The sequence below is a fragment of the Pholcus phalangioides genome, unplaced genomic scaffold, assembly GCF_987345545.1.
Source record: "Pholcus phalangioides strain wild (caught in Gottingen) unplaced genomic scaffold, Ppha-v1.0 ptg000009l_1, whole genome shotgun sequence".
In the NCBI taxonomy this organism is placed as follows: Eukaryota; Metazoa; Arthropoda; class Arachnida; order Araneae; family Pholcidae; genus Pholcus; species Pholcus phalangioides.
In genome coordinates, this window is record NW_028301602.1 from 21126630 (window position 1) to 21150862 (window position 24233).

At 32.8% G+C, this 24233-nt stretch overlaps 1 protein-coding gene across 1 annotated transcript; it reads right to left on the reverse strand.

Annotated features, from left to right (window-relative positions):
* Window positions 1-663: 663 nt before the first annotated feature.
* Window positions 664-24233, reverse strand: LOC149082247 (uncharacterized). The gene is made up of 11 exons (XM_089235753.1): window positions 24047-24233; window positions 18243-18330; window positions 16407-16561; window positions 13428-13504; window positions 12484-12612; window positions 11806-11883; window positions 8961-9054; window positions 8708-8775; window positions 5948-6132; window positions 3261-3625; window positions 664-1280 (listed from the first exon to the last, which is right to left on the reverse strand). Exons 2-11 carry the CDS (start codon window positions 18322-18324, stop codon window positions 708-710), a joined length of 1806 nt encoding a protein of 601 aa, XP_089091879.1. The 5' UTR covers window positions 18325-18330; window positions 24047-24233; the 3' UTR covers window positions 664-707.

The following is a 24233-nucleotide window of genomic DNA, read 5'->3' on the forward strand; positions in this document are numbered from 1 at the left end:
AGTTGTGGCCCTGGAAAGTACCAATGGTATACAAAGGCTTCTACATTGCTGGGAACACGTTGTATGCAACACTGGTGGTAAAGTTGAAGGCCTGCAAAACTTAGAACTTTGTATGTTTTCTATACATCTAGAAAATAAATAGTTGCCAATACTAGAAAAATCAACCTATGTATATACATTGGATCCTGCTAAAAATATTCTTCAAAAAATCGTCATGAATAACGTTGCAAACAAAAAAAAACACATTAAACAGGAAATCTTGATAACCATTAGTAAGAGTTGGGACCACAAAAATAAGTCATAATAAGGGAAGGGGAAATTTTCTAAGTGGGAACGTTATAAGCAGGACCTACTGTAGTGGAATGACTGAAATTTGGCATCCCCACCCCAAAGTTTTGTGTTTGTGTTAGTATTCCTGCCTTTAATATGGACAGATATGACAACAGCGGAGACCCCCCCCCCCCCCCAGATCCTGGAGTAGACCACCAGGCCAGAAATTATCAGGCATTTCCCTTTACTAAATTTATGGCTAAAAAAATTTTTTAAAGAAAGATTCATCATGCTGATGAAGATTTCATTATTGGTGAATGAAATTTCCATGAGAGGATTATAGGCAGGATACCACAATGTCTGGGATGGTGATCAAAATTCTCACCATTGTGCTATTCATTGAAAACACAAAAACTAACATTTATTGTGAAGACGTTTCAGCCCAATTTTTCATATAATGTTAACATTTTTTTTGAAGTTTTAAAAATAATTCTCTTCCATGACATGGAATCACCAGCACTTTTGAGAAACTTGGCATTTTGACGGCCTTTCCAATACAGTACTTTTAACCGCTTACATAAACGTTTATTTTTCTTCCTTATCGATGCTTTGACTAGATAGGAACAGAGTTTGGAGAAATCTGAAAATTTCTTGACTGGTTTCAAAGAATGTTGCGAAGAAGAAGAACTGTCCTTCGAGGCCCTGCCATTCTGTTGTTGCCTTTGCTTTTTTGTGCTTTCCTCAAAGACTATTTCATCGAACAGTTCCTTTTTAGCTCGTTCAACTAGGTCTTTTTTTCGTTTATTTTTTTCCCTGAGTGTCAGTATTCTTATTCGCTTCAAAGCTACAATATCTTCTTTCAGAGAAGAAAGAGTTTTCTTTACCTTCTTCAATGATTTAATTCGCACGCTACTGCCTTCAACTTTTTGTAAAGAGTGAAGTCTTTTAAGAATTTCTCTGAGTGTCTTCAAGGATTTGGCATTTTCAATGAGATTTTGTACTTCGGTCTTCTGTAAGTGAAAAAAAAAATAATGTTGCTATTTCAAACAATAAAAAAAAAGTACAAAATTAATCAAGAAATAAAGTAAAAATATAGGTTTAAAAAAATTGTATTAAAAAAAATAATATTTTCAAATCATAGAACTTATGCAAACATGCAGTTGTCGCAATGACAAAATCCACATCTCTATAAGGAATCAAACCATCTTAACAAGTATTTTGTTCTCTGTATGAACAGTGGGGAGTGGTATCACTTCTCTTTATATGTCGCCATCTGGGTGGCTATTGTCATTAAGAGCTGAGGTAGAAGGCTGCTCATGCACTGTCCCGTTTAGCCTTCATATATGCTCTAAGTAAAGAAAATGTCAGTCATCTGTAGCTCAGTGGCAGAGCACTTGCCTGAACTGTGAGAGGTTGGTGGTTTGATTCCCCTCTCAGAGACATGTGGATTTTCTTCCAAACTTTATTTCAGCTTGGTACCCATTCTTTTGTATTTTGTATGAACAGAGGAGAGTGACATCGTTTCTCTCTAAACATACAAATATAAAGGCCACAACAGACAAAACGCCCATCGAGGCGGCTGAAAAATGATGACCATAAAAAATATGGACGTTGAATACCTGTCTAAACTATATCAAAAATACAGAAACTCAATAAGAGCAGTAAAAACCAAATAACTATGATAAAATATAAAAATATACTGCCCGTAAAAATTATTGTGGTCTTATTATCTAAGTATAAATATCTTCTAGATTTATCCCAATATGTTTATCATATATTTCTTTTTAACACATCAATTGTGTTAAGAGTTCATGACTCCTGGAGGTAAGATATTCCATTTATTCACAACCTTATTAGAAAAAACTCTGACACCACAACCTAGAATTGTTCCTCACCAATCAATACTGGTGTCCCCTCCTTGAAGCAGTTGATTGGCGACATATTAATGACACATGGTCCATTTTATCCATCCTGTTGAAAATTTTAAACACTTCAAATCATATCCCCCCAACATCTGCATTCTTTCAATGTAAAAATTTCCAAAAAAATCAACTCTCTCTTCATAGCTTAAGCTCTGTGCGCCATCAATAGCAAGTGTTGATAGCACGTTGACTCTTTTCTGCATTACCTCGACCAGGTCAATGTTCCTTTGTAGGTATGGTCTCCAAACCTAACGGCACACTCCAATCCAGGATGAACTAAGCCCCCAGGAAAGTGAAATGATCACTTTAGGAAAACGTAAAGAGACCTGTTTGAGAATGAAACCGAGTATTCTGCATGCTTTTTTAACCATTGCAGAAAAATGTTCAGAAAGATTAACATGCAGTTAATGTAAAAATATGCTAGAATATGAACTTTTTCTTTAGATAATTTCCACATAAAATTTTGTCTTCAATTTGTTCTGTGAATTCTCAATTTTACAGAACTTCTGAGTTGACTAAAGTTTTTGACTACAGTACACTCAGAACAGAGTTCAGACATTATGCAGCCCATTATGAACATAATTTGTTCATTTGTTCCATAACATGGCAAACAAATATTTTTGATACGACTCATCTACAGTTGAATCCCATTTTAAAGAATACCGTTATAGCGAAAATCTTGTTTTAATGAACACTTTTCTAATCCCCCAGACACATTTGCATAGGACAATGCCAAGACATGGAATTCCTTTATAACGGAATTTCGTTTTAACAAAGTGATTTCCTCTGTCTCTTGGGATTTGTTATAATGGGATTCAACTGTATAAATTAATAAAATAGTCTGGCTTGAGTTTGCAGTTAACCCCTTCACATACAGGCTTACGACAGCAAATTTTGAAAAATTTACAGTTGTAGATATGAAAATGTATACAATATATTTGTATAAATAAATATAAAGAAGTCAATTCAGCAGATAAAACCATACTGAAATTCAGAAGTAAAAGCAAATAAAATTAAACAGAAACATACATCAATGGAAAAATTCAACTTTCTTTGATAAAAACTCACATCTTTATAATTATTATCTTGCTCAATAGGTACAGTATCATTTTCAGAAACTGGAATGATATCATCATCAGAAACTGGAATGACAATATCATCATCAGAAACGGGAATGACAATGTCATCTTCAGAAACTGGAATGCCAATATCATCATTTTCAGAAATTGGAATGACAATATCATTTTCAGAAACTGGAATGACAATATCATTTTCAGAAACTGGAATGACAATATCATCATCAGAAACTGGAATGACAATATCATCATCTTCAGAAACTGGAATGACAATATCATCATCTTCATAAACTGGAAGGCTGATATCATTTTGAGACACAGAAACACTTGGCAAAACATCACATCTTCGTACGACTTCTGAAAAAGAAAAGACACACACAAAATCAAATATACAGAGCAGGGCTGGAAAAATCACAAAAAATTTACATGCCCAATCAGGCACGTGGCTCAAAATAACAGATGCCTGCAAAAATATTACCAAATATTATTTAGTAATGGATTTACTTAATCTAAAAATTAAAAAAAATAGTAGTAATTTATTGCATACAAGAAATAACAATTTTGAAAGAAAAAAAATTCAAAAGCAAAAATTGGATATCAATTAAAAATCTAAAATCAGATGAACTGTCCTATTAGCGTTGAAAAAGAAGTTGCTGTTCGTCCAAGTTGACTCAAGAAAGAGCACCGTAAGTCCTCAGACAAAGTGAGTTTTCTGAGAGACTTCCCCTCCCATCTTAATAGACATATCTACCAACCAGTTTACATACTTAAAATTGTAACTAGATTTAATCATCATGAGGACCTATGAGTCAAAAGGGCACATAACAATACTATCGTAAATGACAACTGATTTATGATAAAGGACTGGTGCACCCATGACTCCCACATGGGGGGGGGGAAGGTTCCGAGCCCAGGACAAATCCAGTTATGATTTTTAACTTATATATCTACTATAGAGAAAGGCCTTTCACAGGTGGAAAATCTTATTTTGGGGGGCCTGCCTGATCACAGGATTTGAGGCCCAAGGCCACACAGGGCCTTAAAAATAGATCACCATATACTGACTATAATGTCTCATCACGATTGCTAAACAAATTCTGTGTGGAATTTGAAACATGTATATAGGAACATTTGCATTGATATGAAAAAAGATGAAATCATTATTTTTTGTTTGGTCTGGCATGCAACCGCAAAAAATACATGCCTGGTCAACGGCTTTTTTAATGCCTCTGGCATGTCGGGCAATAGATTTGTCCACTCGTGATACAGCGCAATCGAAATTAAAAGTCATCTGATCTCTGCTGGGACTCAAACCCAGGTTCTCTTGTAAACCAGGCAAACATGCTACCACCTACACCACTGGAGAGACATAATCCTGCCTTCCTGAATATCCAGAAAAAAATATGTTTCCTTGATATATTGGGCTGAGAAAAAAGCCATCTATCTCTCTCTCTACCATCCCATCTGGGGAGGAAATTTGCTGAAGTCAAGAGGAGTTGTTAATGCCTCTACTTCAGCACCTCATGCTACAGTGAGTGAAATAAGGCAGGGTTGTGTCTCCAGTGGTGTAGATGGTAGCATGCTTGTGTCTGATTTGCAAGAGCATCTGGGTTCGAGTCCCAGCAGAGACTAGATGAATTTTCTTTCTAAGTTTGCCTCAACATAATAAAAAATATCTGTTTCCTTGATATATCGGGATGAGAAATAAGCTGTCGATCTTACTGTTTGCACCTCATGTCTAATTCAACAAAAACAATCTACAACCATTTCTACCTCAAAGAGATGGCTTTGCAAGCATTAATTAGTATGGAACCTTATTGGACATTTAGACATTTATGTTAGTGTGGGATGCATTGTATTTGCTTAAATGTGCTGCCATTAATTTTTGCATCATTATGAACTGGCATCTGATGATTATTTTTCCCAGATGAAATGTAAATGTGTAAGGTCTGTTACTTGCTGTGGTAAGATACAGAGAGAGAAGAAGCGGTCGAAATATGGGAAGACTCTGACTTCAAATAGGATGATCCAGTGAAAGAGTAACCAAGAAACAAAGTCCCAACGATCGGTGTTTAAACTGCGAAGCACCCAACCAAAAGCTGAGGAGCTTTTGAATGATCGAACAACCCCCTCCCCTCATGCTGAAAGGACCTGGCACCTGGTTGGACCAATGTGACAAGAAGGGCTCACACTGGCCAACAAGCCAACGAGGGAAGACGTGGTCCAGGACCTGGCCTGGCCACAGCGGGGTGCTCACCCGAGCCAACAAGCCAACTAGGGAAGACGCGTGGTCCAAGACCTGGCCTGGCCACATCGGGGTGCTCACCCGAGCCAACAAGCAAATGAGGGCAAACGTGGTTCAGGACCTGTCGCTTGACCACAGAGGAAAAACAAAGGCTCAAGCTCAATAAAGCTAAAAAAGACACCAGAAGAGCTCATCAAAATAAATTGTATATTGTATAATAGAAATATTTAAATCTGTATATGCTTTTTTTTTTAATAATGTGTTTTTATATTCAATGTTCATGTATTTTATATTTTTATATGCATAATAAAGCACCCAACATCGCCCAGCCCCCTCATCCGGGCAATGGCTAAAATTGACAATGGTCGATAGAGCCTGGGCGGTGAATGAAATGAAAAAATGTGGTAAGATACCCGCTAATGAGAAACACTTGCCTCCTAAATCGATATCAACTTCCTCAGGAATCATCAACATATCAACTGATTCATTTTCTGCGACAAGCATCTTTGCATCATCATCCTTATCATCATCTATGTCTATCACCTCTATGCTTGTATCACTTTCAGCTTTAAAAATCTCATTTAGAAAACCCAGCTTATTTTGTGACCGATCTTCAATTCTTTACATTAAAAAAACACAAGACACAATATTATTACAAATATATTACACATAAAGACTATACATTCCACACTGTTTAAAAAAATACTTAAATGTACAAATGTAAAAATTTCACAAAGAAAAATTTGAAGATGCAGCTTCAAAAAACACACAGTTTATTAAAACCATTTTTCTCTTGCTCCCATACTTAGAATATATATATAAGACAACCATAAATATTTTTTATGGGCATTGTATAATATTTTATCATGTATATATAGTTTTTATATAATTCCATTGCTGTATTTTAGAAAAATATATAACATCCATATATTTGCTATGGACATATTTTTCTCAGCCACCTCGTTGGGCATTTTGCCTGCTGTGGCCTTGTATTTGTATTAACTACTCCCATTGCTGATATCAAGCTTATTAATTATGTAGTGATACAGGGAAAGAAAAGGGAAATTTTTCTCTTACATTGCATTACAGAAAGATATGTCTCAAACTGGTAGCACAATTGAAGTTACAGTAATGTTGAAGCTGCAGTTTCTGAACAGTGTTGAGATTAAAAATACATCCTATAACAATTATTTTCCTTAAAAAAGAATACCTATGCATTCAATAATGATGTAATTTGACCTCTTTGTGCCCATGACTGAATGTGAATCTGGAAACCAGTATTTCATGATGTGCCCAGTTAATAAAATTAAGCAGTTTTTAAAATTTCCCTTATTCATATTATAACTGCCACAGTGGAAATCACTAAACCTTCTGCAAAATGTCAGGTCTTTTTTTCAGAAGCTTCCAATTTCATGCAAGTGAAAATATACCCATCTTCTACCTCTAAGAATACTATTAAAAAAACCAAAAAGGGGAAAGATACTGTTGTAGAAGGAATGAGGCGGTTAAAGGCAACACTTCTTTCACAATTCAAAGATAATTAAACATTTATTACACAATTAACATTATAGAAACTACAAGGATGTATTTATACAAGCGCACCGCGTGACCATTTCGTATGATCGGCAAAACGTAAATCAAGTTCCTCCATCAGGCAGGTGTGCTCTTTATCGACTCTATCTTTAGCTATATATAACTATATTATACCTGTCCCCTTGTGGGGTAGTACTATTTGTACCTATCCCACAGGAAATAAAAAAGTCTCTCTCGCCTTTTGTTATCAAACTTTGAGCAAAAGCTGATCCTCCCACTGGAAGTTGGTCTGACACGTTGGGGAGTAGGGGTGAAAAACATAGTATCAGGAGAACAAAACTTAAAACAGTATTTAGACTCAGAATTGTGGAAATAAGAGGGTTTTGAGGAAGCAAGATATCTTAGGATTGCCGCTGTAAGGGTTAAATGATGCTAAATTTATGCAACGACTTGTCTGGATTTGCCATGCTAGAGTGATTCAATCACACTAGCATGTGTTTTATATTGTTCCAGATAATGTCTCACACAAGTCCTTCAAAGGAATAAAGGACGAAACAAAATGTAGAATGTCAGATTTATTTAGAATAGCTATTTATAAGTATTCTCAAGCAGAGATTTGACTATATATGCTGAACAGAGAGCCTCTGAAAGATGGCTTATGAAGCTTATACAAGAGAAATGTACAATCTCTCTCAACCAGGGCTACAACTAGGATGGGGTGCAGGCAGTGCAAATTTCCCTCTTTAACCCCTCCTTCAACATTACAAGGGGCACCAAATGCGTACTTGCCCTGGCTGACCAAGCATGTAGTTGTGGCTATGCTCTCAACTACCTCCTATTTCCCTTTCACGGCTGCTTTTTTGAAGGAAAGAAAACTTGGAAGTTTCTCACTTTTCCCATTTTCTTTTTCTTTCTATTGGTTCTATGACGTCATTGGAAGCTCAGTGCCGTCGCCAACTCATGGCACGTAAATCGTGCCATGAGTTGGCACGAAAATGCGTTATTTTTGTTTTTACACAAGATAATGACTATTCACACAATTTATCAGTGGAACATGACATAATAAATGATTATAAATAAGGACTATTTACGTAATTTTCGTAACAATATACACTAGCATTCCACATAGTTTTTACAAAAAATTAATGTAAACATAATCAAAAATTATTTTAGATCATTTTCGAAAAAAAAAACCTATTAAGTGCTTGAATCTCTTTCCATTTCATACCCATAAAATTGTCATTTATAAAACATGACATTTAAATTTTCCTTGCACATAGGGAAATAGTGTTTATAGTGGTTTTTTTAAATACAGAGAAACCTAGTACATACTGAGTTGGAGTGTCTTGAAGGTGCTATGTTATGTAACTAAGAATATAACACCATCTCTCTCTCTCCATAGTGTTTTTTAAAAATGCATTTAAAAAAAACAAACACAACATTTTCTGCCTTCACTTCAAATACAGTTAGTGCATTAAAAATTTTTACATTACATAAAAGCATAAATATAATGATCACACCACAACTAAGAATGTAACATCACTATCAACACAATAAAAGCACACTTAATTTTTTGTTAAACATAACATCTCACATCTTCAATTCAAATACAGTTGATGCATTAAAAATGATTACATACTGTTTAAAGGGGCAATAGTTACCTCAACAGTTCCTCTACTCTAGGACCCAGCCATTGCAACAAATCATCTGGTAATTCAGGATCAATATTCTGAATGTATATAAAAAATGTATATCTTATCCCACTTATTTTCGTTGAATAATATTTTCAAAAGAAATAGCAAAATACGATTTTTTACATGATCTAGATGAGAAAACAATACTGTAATTCAAATCTACTGTGATGTAAAAACATGCAAAACTAAGGTGAATTAATTCAGCATTAATTGAACCTACCCAATGCCAAAATCCTGCTTTCAAAATATCTTTGAATTTGATCAAATTTGAGTAGATTTCACACATTTCCAACAAAAACGCTTTCAACAGCAAACTATAAAAGAAATATAATAAAGCCATAAGGGAACAAAAATGATTGATAAGCTAATTATAAATATACAGGCAAAACCTCAATAAGTTGAACGTGCAGTGGCAGATAAAATACTTCGAGTTATCATTAGTTCAACTTAATGGAAATTCTGATTCCAATCTACTGGAGATGAAGAAATTGGCACAGATAAATTATTCTAATGCAATCATATTTAATTGGGAATCAAATTCATAGTTCGGATGGATAATTAGTTTGAAGAGAGTCTTGCTCGGATAATGTCCTTGTTTTTTCAAGATTTCTGATATGGTATTCAGATTAAATGCCTTACTTTGGAGCAACATACTTTTTCTTGAAACTTCTTTTGAACTGTGTTTCTTTCCATTTCATCTATATGTACTTTTTCACTTTCAAATCTAAAGCTTTCAACTTTCACTTCAAAGTTTTTGGAAAATCTATACACAATCAGAATTTGTACTGACGTTTGAACCTTAAATCCACTCGCAACTGGGCGAATTGCGATTTCAAGATTTCGACAACACCAGATGTGCAAAAAATGAATTGCAAACAACACAGATGACATTCATTGTCATTGAAGAGTGTTTACTAAAAAAAACTGGAGTAGAAGGGGAAATGGAGGGAAGGAAGTTCCTTTATTTATATACCGCTCCTGCAATTTGTCACTGGCAGGCAAAATGATATTTTTTAAATTTCTCCCACTACCAAAAACTTTGACTTAAAGTAAGAAAAATTTGAGTTAAGGGAACAATTTAACATTAAAATACGAAAAAAGTTCTGGGGCCGAGTAAAAACTGACTAAAACAGATATCTGAGGTATCGGAGTTCGAGTTATCATGAATTGACTGTATGAAAAAAATTTAACGCAATTTCTAAAATACTAGAACTAACTATAACTGCATAACTCTCAAACCAGAATTCCCATACATACTTATAAGCTTTAATTTATCAAATGTAAAACATTTTCTCTCAATTTTCAGTCATATTATATCCAATAAATTTTATGCAATCGATGCTGCTCATCAGAATCAAGGATAATGTCATTAAGGTATTCTTATCACTATTGCAAAGAATGGGAACAAACCAATATCATATCATGGAAAAAAAATTTATTTATAGTTATTGGTAGCTCGGATAATGTTATCAATTTTTTTTCTGGCGAAAGGTTTTTTTTGGTGCATTCTGAAGTTAAAAGCCACAATTAGAAAAAGTGAAATTTATTTTTCCCCTGTAAGTAATCATTATCAGGTTGCAATACTATATAGGGGGCTAGGTGTTCTCTCCCCCCTCCCTTGTTTATAAACATTTCCATACTTAATGTCTTAATCAGTCCGTAGTATTCACTGTGATTCATGTTACATGTGGAGCTACTTTTGCAATGGGCCCCCCTCCCCTCATAGTAAAGGCAAATTTCTGACAAAAAAGAACTATTTCTTTAAGTTCTTGATCAGTTTTTTTGTGTTACCAGATTTTGTTTCATCTTGCACCCCGAAAATCCTTTTCCGCACCCCTCATTTAAGAGCCATCATGTTAGAAATATAATAAATGTTTTTCTTCACGAATTAAAGAGTTATGAAGTTGTAAGGGAGAGGGATTTGTAACAAATAAATGGTTCAAAAGATAACCCCTAATTACCGAAAAATACAAAAATTAAATTATTATCCTTTAGATAGCTGCCATATGGCTCCCTCAGAATGAGGTTTTTGTACATCAATGCTTACTATATGTTCATAATAATGTTCATATCATTACAGAATTTGAAAAAAAAAAGCTACACATATACACAAAAACAATCCGAACATTGTCTTTATAGTTATAAGCTCTGATTCCATAATAAATTTAGGTGAATTACTATGTTGTCTAATGTAGTTTAATTCAGATGTTTATACATACATTCAAAAAATACATAGGAAATACAAATTATTTAAAAACTGATCAACAGTGACATTAACCTAAACTCAGAAATATAAACGTTTATGGAAAAAAAGAAAAAAAATTCATATACAGTAGACTCCAGCCTAATGTGGCTGAAGGGCAGGCCAGATAACAGAAAAGCTGGATCAGCTGGAGTTCTATAAATACAGTACTCATTTCCTCTACCACCCACTATCAAAAACATCTTTTTTTTATATCCCTTTAAAACTGGGAAATTTTTGAAAACGTGAATGATAAGTATTTCACCCGCACAATTGTTCAAGCTCAGGCTAAAAGGGATACCAAAACCTGCTGTTATTCATATTTTTTTACCTCGAAGTACAGGGGGGTAATTAATAAATGTTTGATATGTATTTCTGAACTGTTCTGTTTTAAAAATTTACAACAGAAAAATAGTCCAAGAATAAAAACATTGCACACATTTCAAGATAAACTTTATAATGTACAACTTAATTGCAGTAAACATGAAATCATATACACTACACAGCAGTATCTTTTAATGGACCCCTGTGGGATCGTTTTCATTTATCACATGGAGGACACATTTAGTGTTATGAAATTATAATTTATTATGATATGAAAATTATTGAGGAAACACTGCTGTACGGAACAAATACACTTTCAGAATGAACAAAACATAAATGTAAAACATAGGCTAATTTCTTACAAAAATTATATAAACTTATTTTACTGTTCATTGATTACACAAATATGAAAAGGTAATATATTGTAATTCATTAATGTATTATTGTTTTTAAATTAGGCCAGATAGTCACAAGCCAGATAGTCGAAAGTCTACTGTACCTTATTCTCGCTAGAGACGCAGCAGCTACCAACAAACTTTGCCTTAAATGACCTATTTCTAGTCGTTGAAGCAAATGACTTTTAAAATGAATTAAGGAAAAACATTTTTAAACAGTGAATAAATTGCACAACACATAAAATTAATACAATGATCTCAGACTTGTAACATTATAAAGATAAGCTCATACTACACATGCTAACATTGCCTAAAAATGATTTGTTAAGTTTCCACATAATACGGAGGGAGATAACAAATCACAAGATAAGCAATTAATCAGATCGATTGGGTTCATCAGACACTTATGCGAAGTCTCTTTGATGTAAAATAAGTAGAAAGGAAATGTACCATGATTCTCGAATCTTGATAAAATCTTTACTAAAAAGCTATTGTAATACAGTCACAACCCGGTCCGAGTTAGAAATCCCTCAAAAGAATATTTTCAAGGTGCATGAATGGCTTAGTATCAATAGTTACAATTGGTTTTTGGGTGGGTGGAAAAGAATAAAAACCAGACATAGTTTTGGTCTTCAAGGAACCAGAACATGCACAGTGTGGTGGACCCACCATATGAAACTTATTTCCTTTAAACTTTTTTTTTTTTTACTTTTAATCTGACGATGATTAGTCAAAAACTCCTTAAAGATTTGCCAAAGTTCTCTTGACTGGTTTAAGGATACGCAAAGGCACTAAAACAGAAGTCTATAGTCTCACATAATAGTCTAGTAACTCCTTGTGTTCTAATCAGCACATACTCTAGCTGTTGTTGAGAAGGAAGAATGGCAAGTCCTGAAGCTTCTTTCAGACCACTGAAAAATAATCAAAAAGGGTGATAATCACAATCTATTCAAATTGAACATTTCAATTCGGTTTCCATTCAATTTAAAAACTGGATAAAGGTGAGAAAAAAAACAAATTCTTTGTTAGTGATTTGATTTTTTTTAAACATTTCTGTGTTCTTTTGAAGTACCAATGCTATATTTTGTGAGCTTTCGATATGAATATGAAAAATAAAATGGATTTAATACCCAAAAATATAGAGAATTTTATTTTAAAAGATAAAGAGATTCAAGACATAAGGATTTGACTATATAATTAGAATTCAATAAAAATTTCAAAGTTTACACAAAACGAAATGCAGTAGCTTCCTCCTATATATAGAATTAAAAAATCTGAACCCATATGATATGATAAAATGTCTCTATGGAGCTTTGAAAAAGTCAAAATAAACGGGCCTTAAAGCTAACAGAGCTATACACTATGGAAAAAAAATTTGCTTGTTTTATTTATGAAGTTTAGCATGAATTGAAACAATTTAGCTCATAAATTTATTTGCAAGACTTCTTTCTTTTCAATGTCAGACTATTCGTACATTCTCTCAACCTGCACCAATCTATGGAAATGTACACGTGAAAAAATATTTGTTATGAATATGAGAGGTTTTTATTGTAGAAAGTATGAGAAAGTACATTAGGTTAAAGGCAAACTTGCTCCTTCATCTTCCAACAAAAAAAATTTTTTAGTTAAAAAAAACCATACTTTGAATCAAAAAATAAATAATTAATTAATTTATAAATTATATATATAATTAATTATATTATAATTAATTAATAAATTTACTAACCTCAAAAGAGCATCAGCTAATTTCAAATATATTGTTGATATCTTTACTTTCTGCAAATTTTTCATGCAATGAGTTATCTACAATTCAAATTTTAAAAAAATAATATGATTCACTGGTCACAAAATTTTTAAAAAGTTCAATATATACAATGTTTTAAATAAAATGCAAGCACAGAAAATATTAACATTTGTTGAAAAACAATAACAATGACCATTAACAATTTTATAAGACCTCTTTCTGTTCTTTCTTTGCATGCAGTATCTCAAATACTATGGGTGACTATAGTTGCAGAATTACCTTAACACTTAGACACACTATAATTACTATAGAGATCTATTAAACCATTTTTATGCATGGAAGACTATTTACTAACCAGCTCAGAAATACATTTTAAGCACTTATTATTACAGCTTTCTTTTTTGTTTATCAGCTATTAGACTGAGAAATAAATATTTCATACTTGAGCATCTGGGTAAATAAATCTTTTGTAATCTGCATAAAAGTGAAACATGGGGAAAGCATGTTTTTCGAGTGCTCACTTGCAGATCTTTTCAGGATAATTATTTGCTCAGGAATGGTATTTATAATTTTAATCAAGTACTAAGTGCGAAGAACTCAAATATTAAAAAATTTATTTATTTCTTAACTGTCATTTAAGGCATCGTCTTCTCTATGCTAATCCATATGAAAATTGAAACCAATTTATCAATATTATTTATATTCACACCTTTAAAACTGGCTCTGCCAAATTAAATAAATGAATTATGAATTAACATTTAAAAAAATAAAATGATTCACTAGTCAGAAAATTTTGAAAAGTTCAATCTATCATTTTTTAAGTAAAATTCATAGAAAAGACGAACATCTGTCAGAAAACAATGCCAATGACCATCTACAATTTTAAGAACTTTTCTGGTTGTTTCTCTACATGCAGTCCTGTAAATACAGTAAAACCCCTCTTAAGGGTCACCCCCCCCCCTTTTACTCCTGACCCTCATAAGGAAATACTTCTTGTTCAATATTGCTAGTTTTGCTTGGAAGTAAAAACATTTTCTAAGACCTCATTCAAACATTTTCTAACTCTTCACACTCATCTTCACAACTGAAACAGCATTTACCCAAGGGAAAAGAAATGTTTTGCAACAATTAGTTTGGTAGGCATGCAATTAAACCTTCTGGTCTTTACCATTAAACGATACAGCCTCAAGCAGGGTATGGCGATTTTTATATATAAATCACTTTTAAATCCCGACTTGATGTTTTAAAAAAAATCATTGATTTAAATCAAAAAATTTAAATTTTGTTTTTCCTTTAAATAACTTCAATGATATTGAAGTAAACATATCCTGGTATGGTATGAATGTCTGATATGTGATAAAGTTTGTGATTAAAAGAAGCATAGAAGATCTTTGAGGTAAATGTAGACTTGAACTTAATCCATAGATACAGTGCAAAAAGAAAGCTGTTCTATTTCTAAATTTTTCGCATGGAAAAAATTACAGAAAAATATAAACTGCACTAAGTATTTTCAATACATTACAATGTGGCACTACGATTCCCCTGATTAAAAAACAGAGGAATTATTTTTTGTACAAAGCTTTGAATTCTATGCCCTAATTGCTGATTAAAAATAATAATAGATGTTGCACAAACATAAATATCATTGGGCTTCCGACTTTATTTTTCATATTAAAATTTTGAGTTTGCTTGTTTTTTTATCAAAACCTATTAGGCTAAATCTATGAAAGAATAAAAATGCGTAAAGTATTAAGCAACATCATGCAAGTTGGAAATACATCAACCAATTATGTAAGAAACAATCTTGGCAACAGAATTTGTTTTATTTGGTTGATGCTGAATGGCCCTTTGGTTGTGCATCGAGTGAATTGAGATGTCTGTACCATATGTGGGATACAGAGTTGCCACCACCCATTCACTTTAATGGGAGTGGGCCAGCTCATAAATAAAAGCACTTTTCTCTACAAAAAAATGTTAATCCATGAAGTTAATTGAAACTCAATGACCTTTCGTGTTACATAAACACAGATTTTTTGTGTTCGTATTTTTTTGCTTGTAGTTAGTTTGTAGTTTATTCATTAATGCTTAATTAAATCTGAATGATTTGGAGAAAAAAACCGGTGATATAAAAATATACTTCATGCATTCTTCTTGATTAATTAACAATGTTTGTTTTAATTAATAAGCAGACAATTAATTTTAATCAAAAAATCTGATTTTAAAAAATCATGATTTTTTTTTCATACCCTGGCCTCAAGTTTCTTTGTGACTTTAATAATGAACAAAGTTTTATACAAATACAAATACAACGCCACAACAGGCAAAATGCCCAACGAGGTGGCTGAGCCACCTGGCCATTTTATGGCCACAATGTTTCTTCCTACTTGTATCTCAATAATATTTTATGTGAAAAGCAAAACCGTTATAAAGAAAAATTTTTAAAAATTTTTGTGTAAATTGATTGCTACTTTGTGTTCATTTTTTATTGAAGCTTATAGTCTTTCTGAATTTTATACACACTTAAAGAAAAGTAACCTATTCAATATATATATATATATATAGATCTGTGTACTTATTAACTTTATTTTTTTCCCCCATGGATATTTTTCATTAATTATTACCATATTCCCCCACATTTGCTGGCATGCTGTGGAACTCTCGAGAGACATCAATCTTTTGAATGTCTGGGTCTGATCCCTTCCTAGCATGCCGAAAAAAGTTAGGTTTAATAAGGATCACAGTATTCAGTCAACCAATTAAATGGATTTTTAGAATAAATATACTTAAGAATTTTTCAGAAACTATAACATGCATTTCTCAGTATGCTGGTTTCCCAGTTTGTTTCATGACATGCCAGCTAATTCAGGGGAATATGGTAATTTTTTGCTGGTCTGCTGCTGTCTATCAGCTTAAATTATGTTTTAGAGAGAGAGAAGGAAAAAATAATAATGAATGCATTACCCGTTTGAATATATGAAGAAACTTGTCACAAGGGATCCTAAATCTGAAACGTTTCATCACATTAGAAAATATTTCAATTTCTGTCCACATTGGATGCCGTTGACTCACTTGACTAGCTGCATCAGCAAGTATTTTTACCAAAGACGACATTTGATCTGAATCAATAAACACAAATTAATTACTACTGAGAAATATATTTTGTTGCAGTGTATAATTATATACAGTTTTGTAATCAGAACATTGCTATCAAATACATCTCTACATTAATTCTGAGTTTCTCACACTTAATATTACATCAAATAATCATTGCTTATTGTATGTATGCCAACTGTGGTATTTTACTGAAGAAAAACAGTCCTAAACTGTAATTTTCTTTTCCCCATGTTAAAAGATGTAGCATAATGAAATCAGAAAATTTTGTGTCACCCTCAGACTCCAATTTAGAAATTTACTCCAATTCAGCAACCACATTAAGAAAATGTTGGCGACTTGGTGGCTGGGATTTTATGTCCAGCACTGATATACAGTGAATCCTCCTATATAAGACACTCAAGGCAATAAGAGAAATGTATTGTTATAAAGGATTAATAGCTTTACATGGAATTTATTAACACTGAAAAATACATCAAACCAGAGAGTTTAATATCACAAAATCAATAACAATAACCCTCTCTATACCTATAAAGGTTATTAATGTCAGAGAGGGTATAGTTATATAGGATTTTCACTGTATATACAGTAGATGTCACTTATTAAAATTCACAGATAATGCTATCATTTAGATATTGTTATCACTTTTGCAAAGAATGGAATGGACCAATACCATAACATGGGAAAAAATTGTTTATAGTCACAGGGACTTCAGTCTATGTTAGCAATTTTTTTTGTCGAAAGTTTTTTGCTCATTTAGCTAAGATTTAACCAAACTTATTTTTTTCCATGAAGTTATTGTTATCAGCCTTGACAATTTATGAAAAGAAAAAAGCCTTTACTCCTCTAGTTTTTGGTCAGTTTCTTTCAGTTGAGCAGATTACAATTTTATTTTCCGAAAGACTTTTCTCAAGGGATCTATGGAATGTACATAAAAAAAAGTATATATATATCATAATTCATGATATGCAATAAACAGTTCCATTCTAACTTCTTCGCTAAAAAGGGAAAATGCAGGATTTTAGTTTAAAAAGTGTTGATATTAATTTTAAAAATATTTTGTGAAAATTTTGACCAGGCATCTATTTTTTTTTTTTAACACATCATAAGTGGGGGACTGAGATCTGTCTAATCTTGTCTGACGAATTTAAAACTCTTTCTTCAACTTCTGTTGCTAGAAGTTGCAGAGTGTGCAATCCTTTGCCACATTTTGAAAATGGAGAAAAGTAATGGTGTTTGAATTGCTTTTCCTTCCCTTTGTCTAATTTAAGTTAGTGAAAAAATATAAAATGGGGGAGAACAAAGAGGAGATAAGGATGTGTGTGTACTAGGATTATCTTGTCCTTAGGGTTACAATATCGCATCAGTGTTGCACCTAGTAAAAAGAAAAAATCGTTCCAGCCAAAAAAATCACCTACATAAGATGTGTTAACCACATGCCTAACGTTAGCATGTATAAAATACTGATTTGGTCATGCATTATTTTATGTTAGTCATGTCAATTCTTGGAGATTTGTCCAGCCTTGCTGTGTCCTTGTAATGATGAAAGTAATAAAACTTTGCATGACATATCTCTGATTATTACATTTTCCTTTCTTTTTTTTTCAGCTTGAAAACTTGAAAATAATATATCCTATGAGGAAAAACTTGAAATCAAATATCAATAAGTGATAAGCATTATCTTACTCAGCTTTTTTGGATCCCTAAGTTCATATGCACAAACATCAGCAACAGGCATAACCAAAGACATATCATTCCATAGGGTCATCTTGCACTGTCAAAAGAAATATGAAGAAATTAAGAATAAAGCAAAGAAATTTCACATCTCAGCAATATTAACATAAATCAGGGCTGGGCAGATCCCAAGCACCAAGTCGCTATGGAGACTAAAAGAATAGTATTGGCACCTAAGATTTTATTATTAAAATTTATTAATAAAAAAAATTGATGCACACATATTACAAACAAACACTTTGTAGCCTCAAGGGACTGAACATTCCTTCCAGCAGGCCTAAAGGAATAAGCTATAGAATATTTTTTCTTTCTCTTGCAACAGCATTATTATATTTATTAGATATGTGTTCAAATGTATTTTCACTTGAATTTATCTGAATAATGTTCACAATTAAGTTGCTTTTCGTGAAGCTCAATATAATACAACCATCGTACACCAATTCTCTTATTTATTATTATACTCTTTTGCTCTTTCAATACTTTCATCTAAATGGTTTCGTAATCTATGTGTCTGACAAAGTCAAAAATCGCATGATTTATGTTTTTATTATTAAATTGATTTCCAGTGTGAAAAATATTTAATAACTTAGGGGCAATGAAGGAAAAGATCTCTTTATATAATGTTTTATTTGGTTTCGGTACTTGATAAACTTGATTATATCTATTTGTAGTTCTATTTTGATTTTTCGTTAAGTAATTTTCATTTAATAGTGAAAATTTGATAACGCTGTACAAAAATTTTGTCTCAAAGTTAGAGTATGACATTGTATTTTAGAACCATCGATTAATATTTGAGATCTTATTATGTTATATATATTATCTAATTTCAGAATATTCTCGTAATATGCTCTCCCCAAGCACTGATTGCATAATTAACAATTGAATATATCCATGCATAGAATAAATCTTCTAAAAAATGTTCATCAATCAAGTTTTTCATTTTGTAAATGATCATTGCATATTTTCTAATCTTTTTTATTAAAATATCACAGCGCGTGTTCCATTTAAGATCATTCTGTATTGTGGTACGTAAATAATTGTACTCCCGAACAATATTTCTTGGCAATGGCATTGATTGTTCTCCCGGCACTGACAATGATTATGTATTATTAGATGTATGTTTGCGTTACAATTTATGTTTCTTGTCTTCATATAAATAAATTTTGTTTTTTGAATGTTAAGTTCTAATTTATGTTTAATTAAACAAATATTAATATATATATTTGTTAGATCATCTCCTACTTTTCTAATTAAATTTGCTATATCAGTATCTTCTACATAAAGCACTGTACCATCAGCAAATGTTATAATTTTTCCATTCAATCTCAAGTTACATAAATCATTTATATATATCAAAAATAATATCGGACCTAAAACAGAACCCTGAGATAGTACTTTTCAAGAAGTGAAAAAGGGGGTAACTTCTTTTCGAATAACTACTGCTTGTTCCCTGTTGCAATATTATCATTTAAATCATTCAAGTATGTTTCCTCTCACTCCTATTTCAAATAGTTTATTTCTTAAAATGTCCAAATCCACAAAATTGAATGCTTTTTTCAAATCTAGGCACACAGTTATGGAACATTTATTATTGTTAAATCCATTGTTTAAATAGTTAGTTAGATCAAGTATCGCCATTTCTGTATTTTTATTTTTTTGAAATCCATATTGGTTATTTAAAATTTTTTTTTGTCTATTTAGGAAATCGAGTAGTTGGTTTTTTATAAATTTTTCAATTATTTTTGAGATTGATATTGAAGTATTGATATTGGTCTGTAATTTGTCAAATCATTACCATCTCCTGCTTTATATATGGGATGGACCAAAGAGTATTTCCAATCATGGTAGAATATTCCATTCAATACAGAATGATCAATTAAATTTTTTATTCTACTTAAGTGGTATTTTGCAATTATTTTAATCATTTTAGGGGTGAATCCATCATAACCACTTGCTTTATTTTTCTTTGAATCCCTTATAACATGTTTAACTGTTCTTGATTTTATATCAGTATAAAACATGATTGATTGAATCAGATTGAATGGCTAGTAGCATTATTTTGTTCCAAACAATGGCCACAAAAATGATTTTGTTCATTGGTATTTAAATTCCTCGTAATAAAGTCATTATTGAATTTAATGGCCAAATCCATTGGATCTTGAAAGTTTGGGAAGTACATTATGTCCAATATTTTTGTTTAAAATATTTTCATTTATGTATTTCCATTGCCTGCGTTTATCTTTTCCAATTTCTTTAAAGTTGTTTTTAATATATTCTTAATTTTTTTTATGTTTTTTCAAATTTGTTTCATATTCTTTGTATTCCAATTTGTAGGAGACTATTTGAGGATTCTTTTTGTATTTTTTGTAAAGTTTTTCTTTATAATATATATTAAAAAATATATATTATATATATATTAATATATTAATACATATCCAGTTCATTATCCAGTTCATTTATCCCGTTCATTTATCCAGTTTTTCTTATCTTTTTTTTAGGCTTTTGTTTTACTGTCCTAGTCCATAAATTTGAATTCAACATTAAAATACCCATAAATCGCTTATATTTATTATGAGCATTATCATCTCCTAGAATATAAGTAAGATGCTTTAGTTTGATCTACCATAGAAGTAAAAGAAATGGTAACAGATTGGAACTAGAAAATACATCTCAAAGAACAGGTACGCCATTATCATGGCTCATCAAAAATAATGTAATATCTTGGACATGCCAAGATTCAGTGGCTGCACTTGAAGCCTTTGTGAATGTGTAACCCAGCACACTCTGGTGTGATACGTGCCAGATTAGCGAGAGTGACTGCATTAATAATTCATATTTCTATTAGTTCCAGAAATATTCAATTCAATCTGCCTTTTTTTGTGGATTTTTTTTTTTCATTTTTTTAACACTCAGATTTTAACCATCCTCTTGCCCCACTACTGAAGACAATGTCCTATTTACAGGAGGACTAAATGTGCTATAGCTCAGGGCGGAAAGTTCAGAAGATCAGCAAATTTGAGGAGTGAGTGACCAAGAAAATTAGCAAAATGAAAGAAGGGCGGTGAAATTTTTATAACCCTCAATAAATCCATCTGCTCAGACAGCAAGTGATCCAGAGAGTTCGCATGAATGTAAGTGAGCAAAAGAGTGGCTTAGAACGTGAGTGAGCATATGAATGACCGAACGAAAGACCTAAAGAGTGAGTAACCAGTTCAGTGAGTGGCCTTGAGTCAGCCGTCTGAAGCGTCTGGGCCCTCGGATAAAGTGATTTTTCTGAGGCCCCCTACATGCGAGAGATGTTTACTTCCGAAAATTTCAACCAGATATAGTTTTCAGGAGGCCCCATCTGCATTTGAGGCTTCCGTCCAGGGAGAATGCATTAAGACGGCACTGCCTGGAGCATGTGCAAAAGTAGCCAAACAGTGACCAAAACCAGTGTCAAGCATGTGAGGGACCAAAACAGAGTGCAAGCATGTGAATGACAAAAACAGAGTGCAAGCATGTGAGTGACCAAAACAGAGTGCAAGCATGTAAATGACTAAAAGAGTGGCATTAACATGCGTACTTGCATGGGGAACAAGAGGGCCCCCCCCCCATCTTATCTGCACAGCATAGGATAGAGAATTCGTGGGAATAGTCGTCAAGAAAATTAGGCTAGTTTTCTAGTATTTTAAGTATTTTCCAAATTTCTAGTAATTTAGTAATTTTTGTAATTTCAAATTTTCTTTTATAGTATTTTTATAGTTTTTAGTTTTACTAAATTAAAGAAAGGCGGAAAAATCGTAAATGCGCTTCTGACTGAACATGAAAACTACTCCCAACATTCAAACCTAAACTTCTCTTTCAGTTTCAAATAAACAACTCATAAATGATGAAAACTTTAATTTGAAACCACCTTAGCACGAGTTTTGGAGAATTACTAATCAGGAAAAAATAAAATCTTGGAAACACAAATACACAAAATTCTGAATGGTAAATCTTGCTTATTTGAGTAGGAAGTCAAGACAAAATATGAAAATGTTTTTAAAATATAACACTGAAAAGTTATAGAAACAAGTACAGACTGTGTTTTCAATAACAAGAAATAATTTATGCATATTTCAATAAAATATGTTGGTACTAATTTGTGCATAATTAATAAAAATTTAGAGTAAAAAAACTTGCTAATGAAATGCTAATTGTACGATTTAAAATAATAAATGCCTCTTTCAATTTTGCACAAACTACGGTGGGGGGCTTTGCTGAGATTCTTCATACTCTATAGTGAATTTGTAGGGTGAAAAATCGAAAAATGATGAAAATTGTCCTGAGCCCTATTAGCCTCATCCTGTGGAGGCCCTGTTAATGTCATTATCAGTGAGTCCGCAAACTAATGCAGCTTCATTTCCTGGGAAAAGCCCAGATGTGCTACAGAAGTAATAGAATTAATTTTCTTACCCCACCTATTTTAAAACTTTAAAATTTTCACTTACAGAAAATAATTTTTTTTTCGAAGATCCAGCCAAAGCTTGCGTGTTTCAGGACTGAAGGAAAAAAAAAAGAAACAAGGCTAGAAAACGATTCATCTCATTCCATGATTTGTGTGAAGAGTGTACATTTGCCCCTCTCCCATGCAAAAAAATAAAACAAGTGCCCTTAGGCGCGCTAGGGATACGGGTATGTATGAGCAAAAAGGTGGCATTGCGGCCGAATCACATGGAATCCTTATAAAACTTTTGGAAGAATACAACTGACCCTCCTCCAACTATGGATTTTTTATTCTTTCGACCTTACCATTAGAAGGAAGCTCAAGGTCGAACTTCTTCCAGTGCACAAATTTTATCGAAAGGATATTTTGAGAAAAAAAAGAAATTAATTTTAAAAAACATTAAGGCTTAATAAAGAAAAAAGTGAGGCAACTCTAGTTGTGTTTGCTTGAAGGCTCTTGGGGAGCGATCGCTCCTCCCTGGATCTGCCACTGCCTGACTTTTGTCAAATATTTACATATTTCCCTGGCTTTTGCGGAAATATTTTACATTTTCATTGACTTTCCCTGTGCATTTTTAATTTCTTCCACTTTCCAGGTCACAAGGAACCCTTAAGGGCGGTATTCACCGACATGGTTTAAACCTGTAGTGGCAATTTTTGGATAAGAGATCAACATAGATTGGTTAAAACCCTGAATTTAACCAATCCATGTCAATCTCTTATCAAAAAATTGTGACTATAGCTTAAACCATGTCGGTGAATACAGCCCTAAGCCGGGTATTCCTAGGAGTGAGTTTGTTGTGCCCCGTGTAGCGTGAATCGCCCAGCGCAACACACCACGAACTCACCAATAGGAAAAGCAGTGTGTGTGTGTGTGTGTTTTCCTACAGAGCGCAACATGCCTCACGCCAGCATTTAACATCGGGGTGTGATTGGCCGACTGCTTGTGGAGAAGTCAATTGCGTCGTGCGCCGCACATTTCCTCTGTTCACTTTTGTTGTGCTTTCTCTTTCCCTTCCTTCCTGTCTCCCTCTTTTATTGTGCAAAAATACGAAGACGTGCAGACGACACAACAGATGATGCGTTTACGCTAGGAAAACATAAACGCGTAGCGTGATCAAGTTTCACGTTTTTGCCAACTCGAAATGGTCCTATTCGATTCAAGGGGGACAGAAAATCCCGCTCAGCGACTTTGAAGGAAAAAAACAACTGTTATTATAACTTTTTCAAACCACCCGGTTGAGTTCCTGTAGCACAATATTATCGATGAAAAGTCAAATTATTCATACCTCTATTAAATCAATCAATCAATCAAAGGCTTTGTTTTAGCAGGGTTCCTATTAAATCACTGGCTTCATTTGGTGACACACTTGACTTGGATAATTAGAGTCCTCTATACCTATTTTGGTGACACAAATTTGTTTACATTTCGACCATGTGCTGATGTCCCAACGGTTTTGACTCCAAAAATTTCTT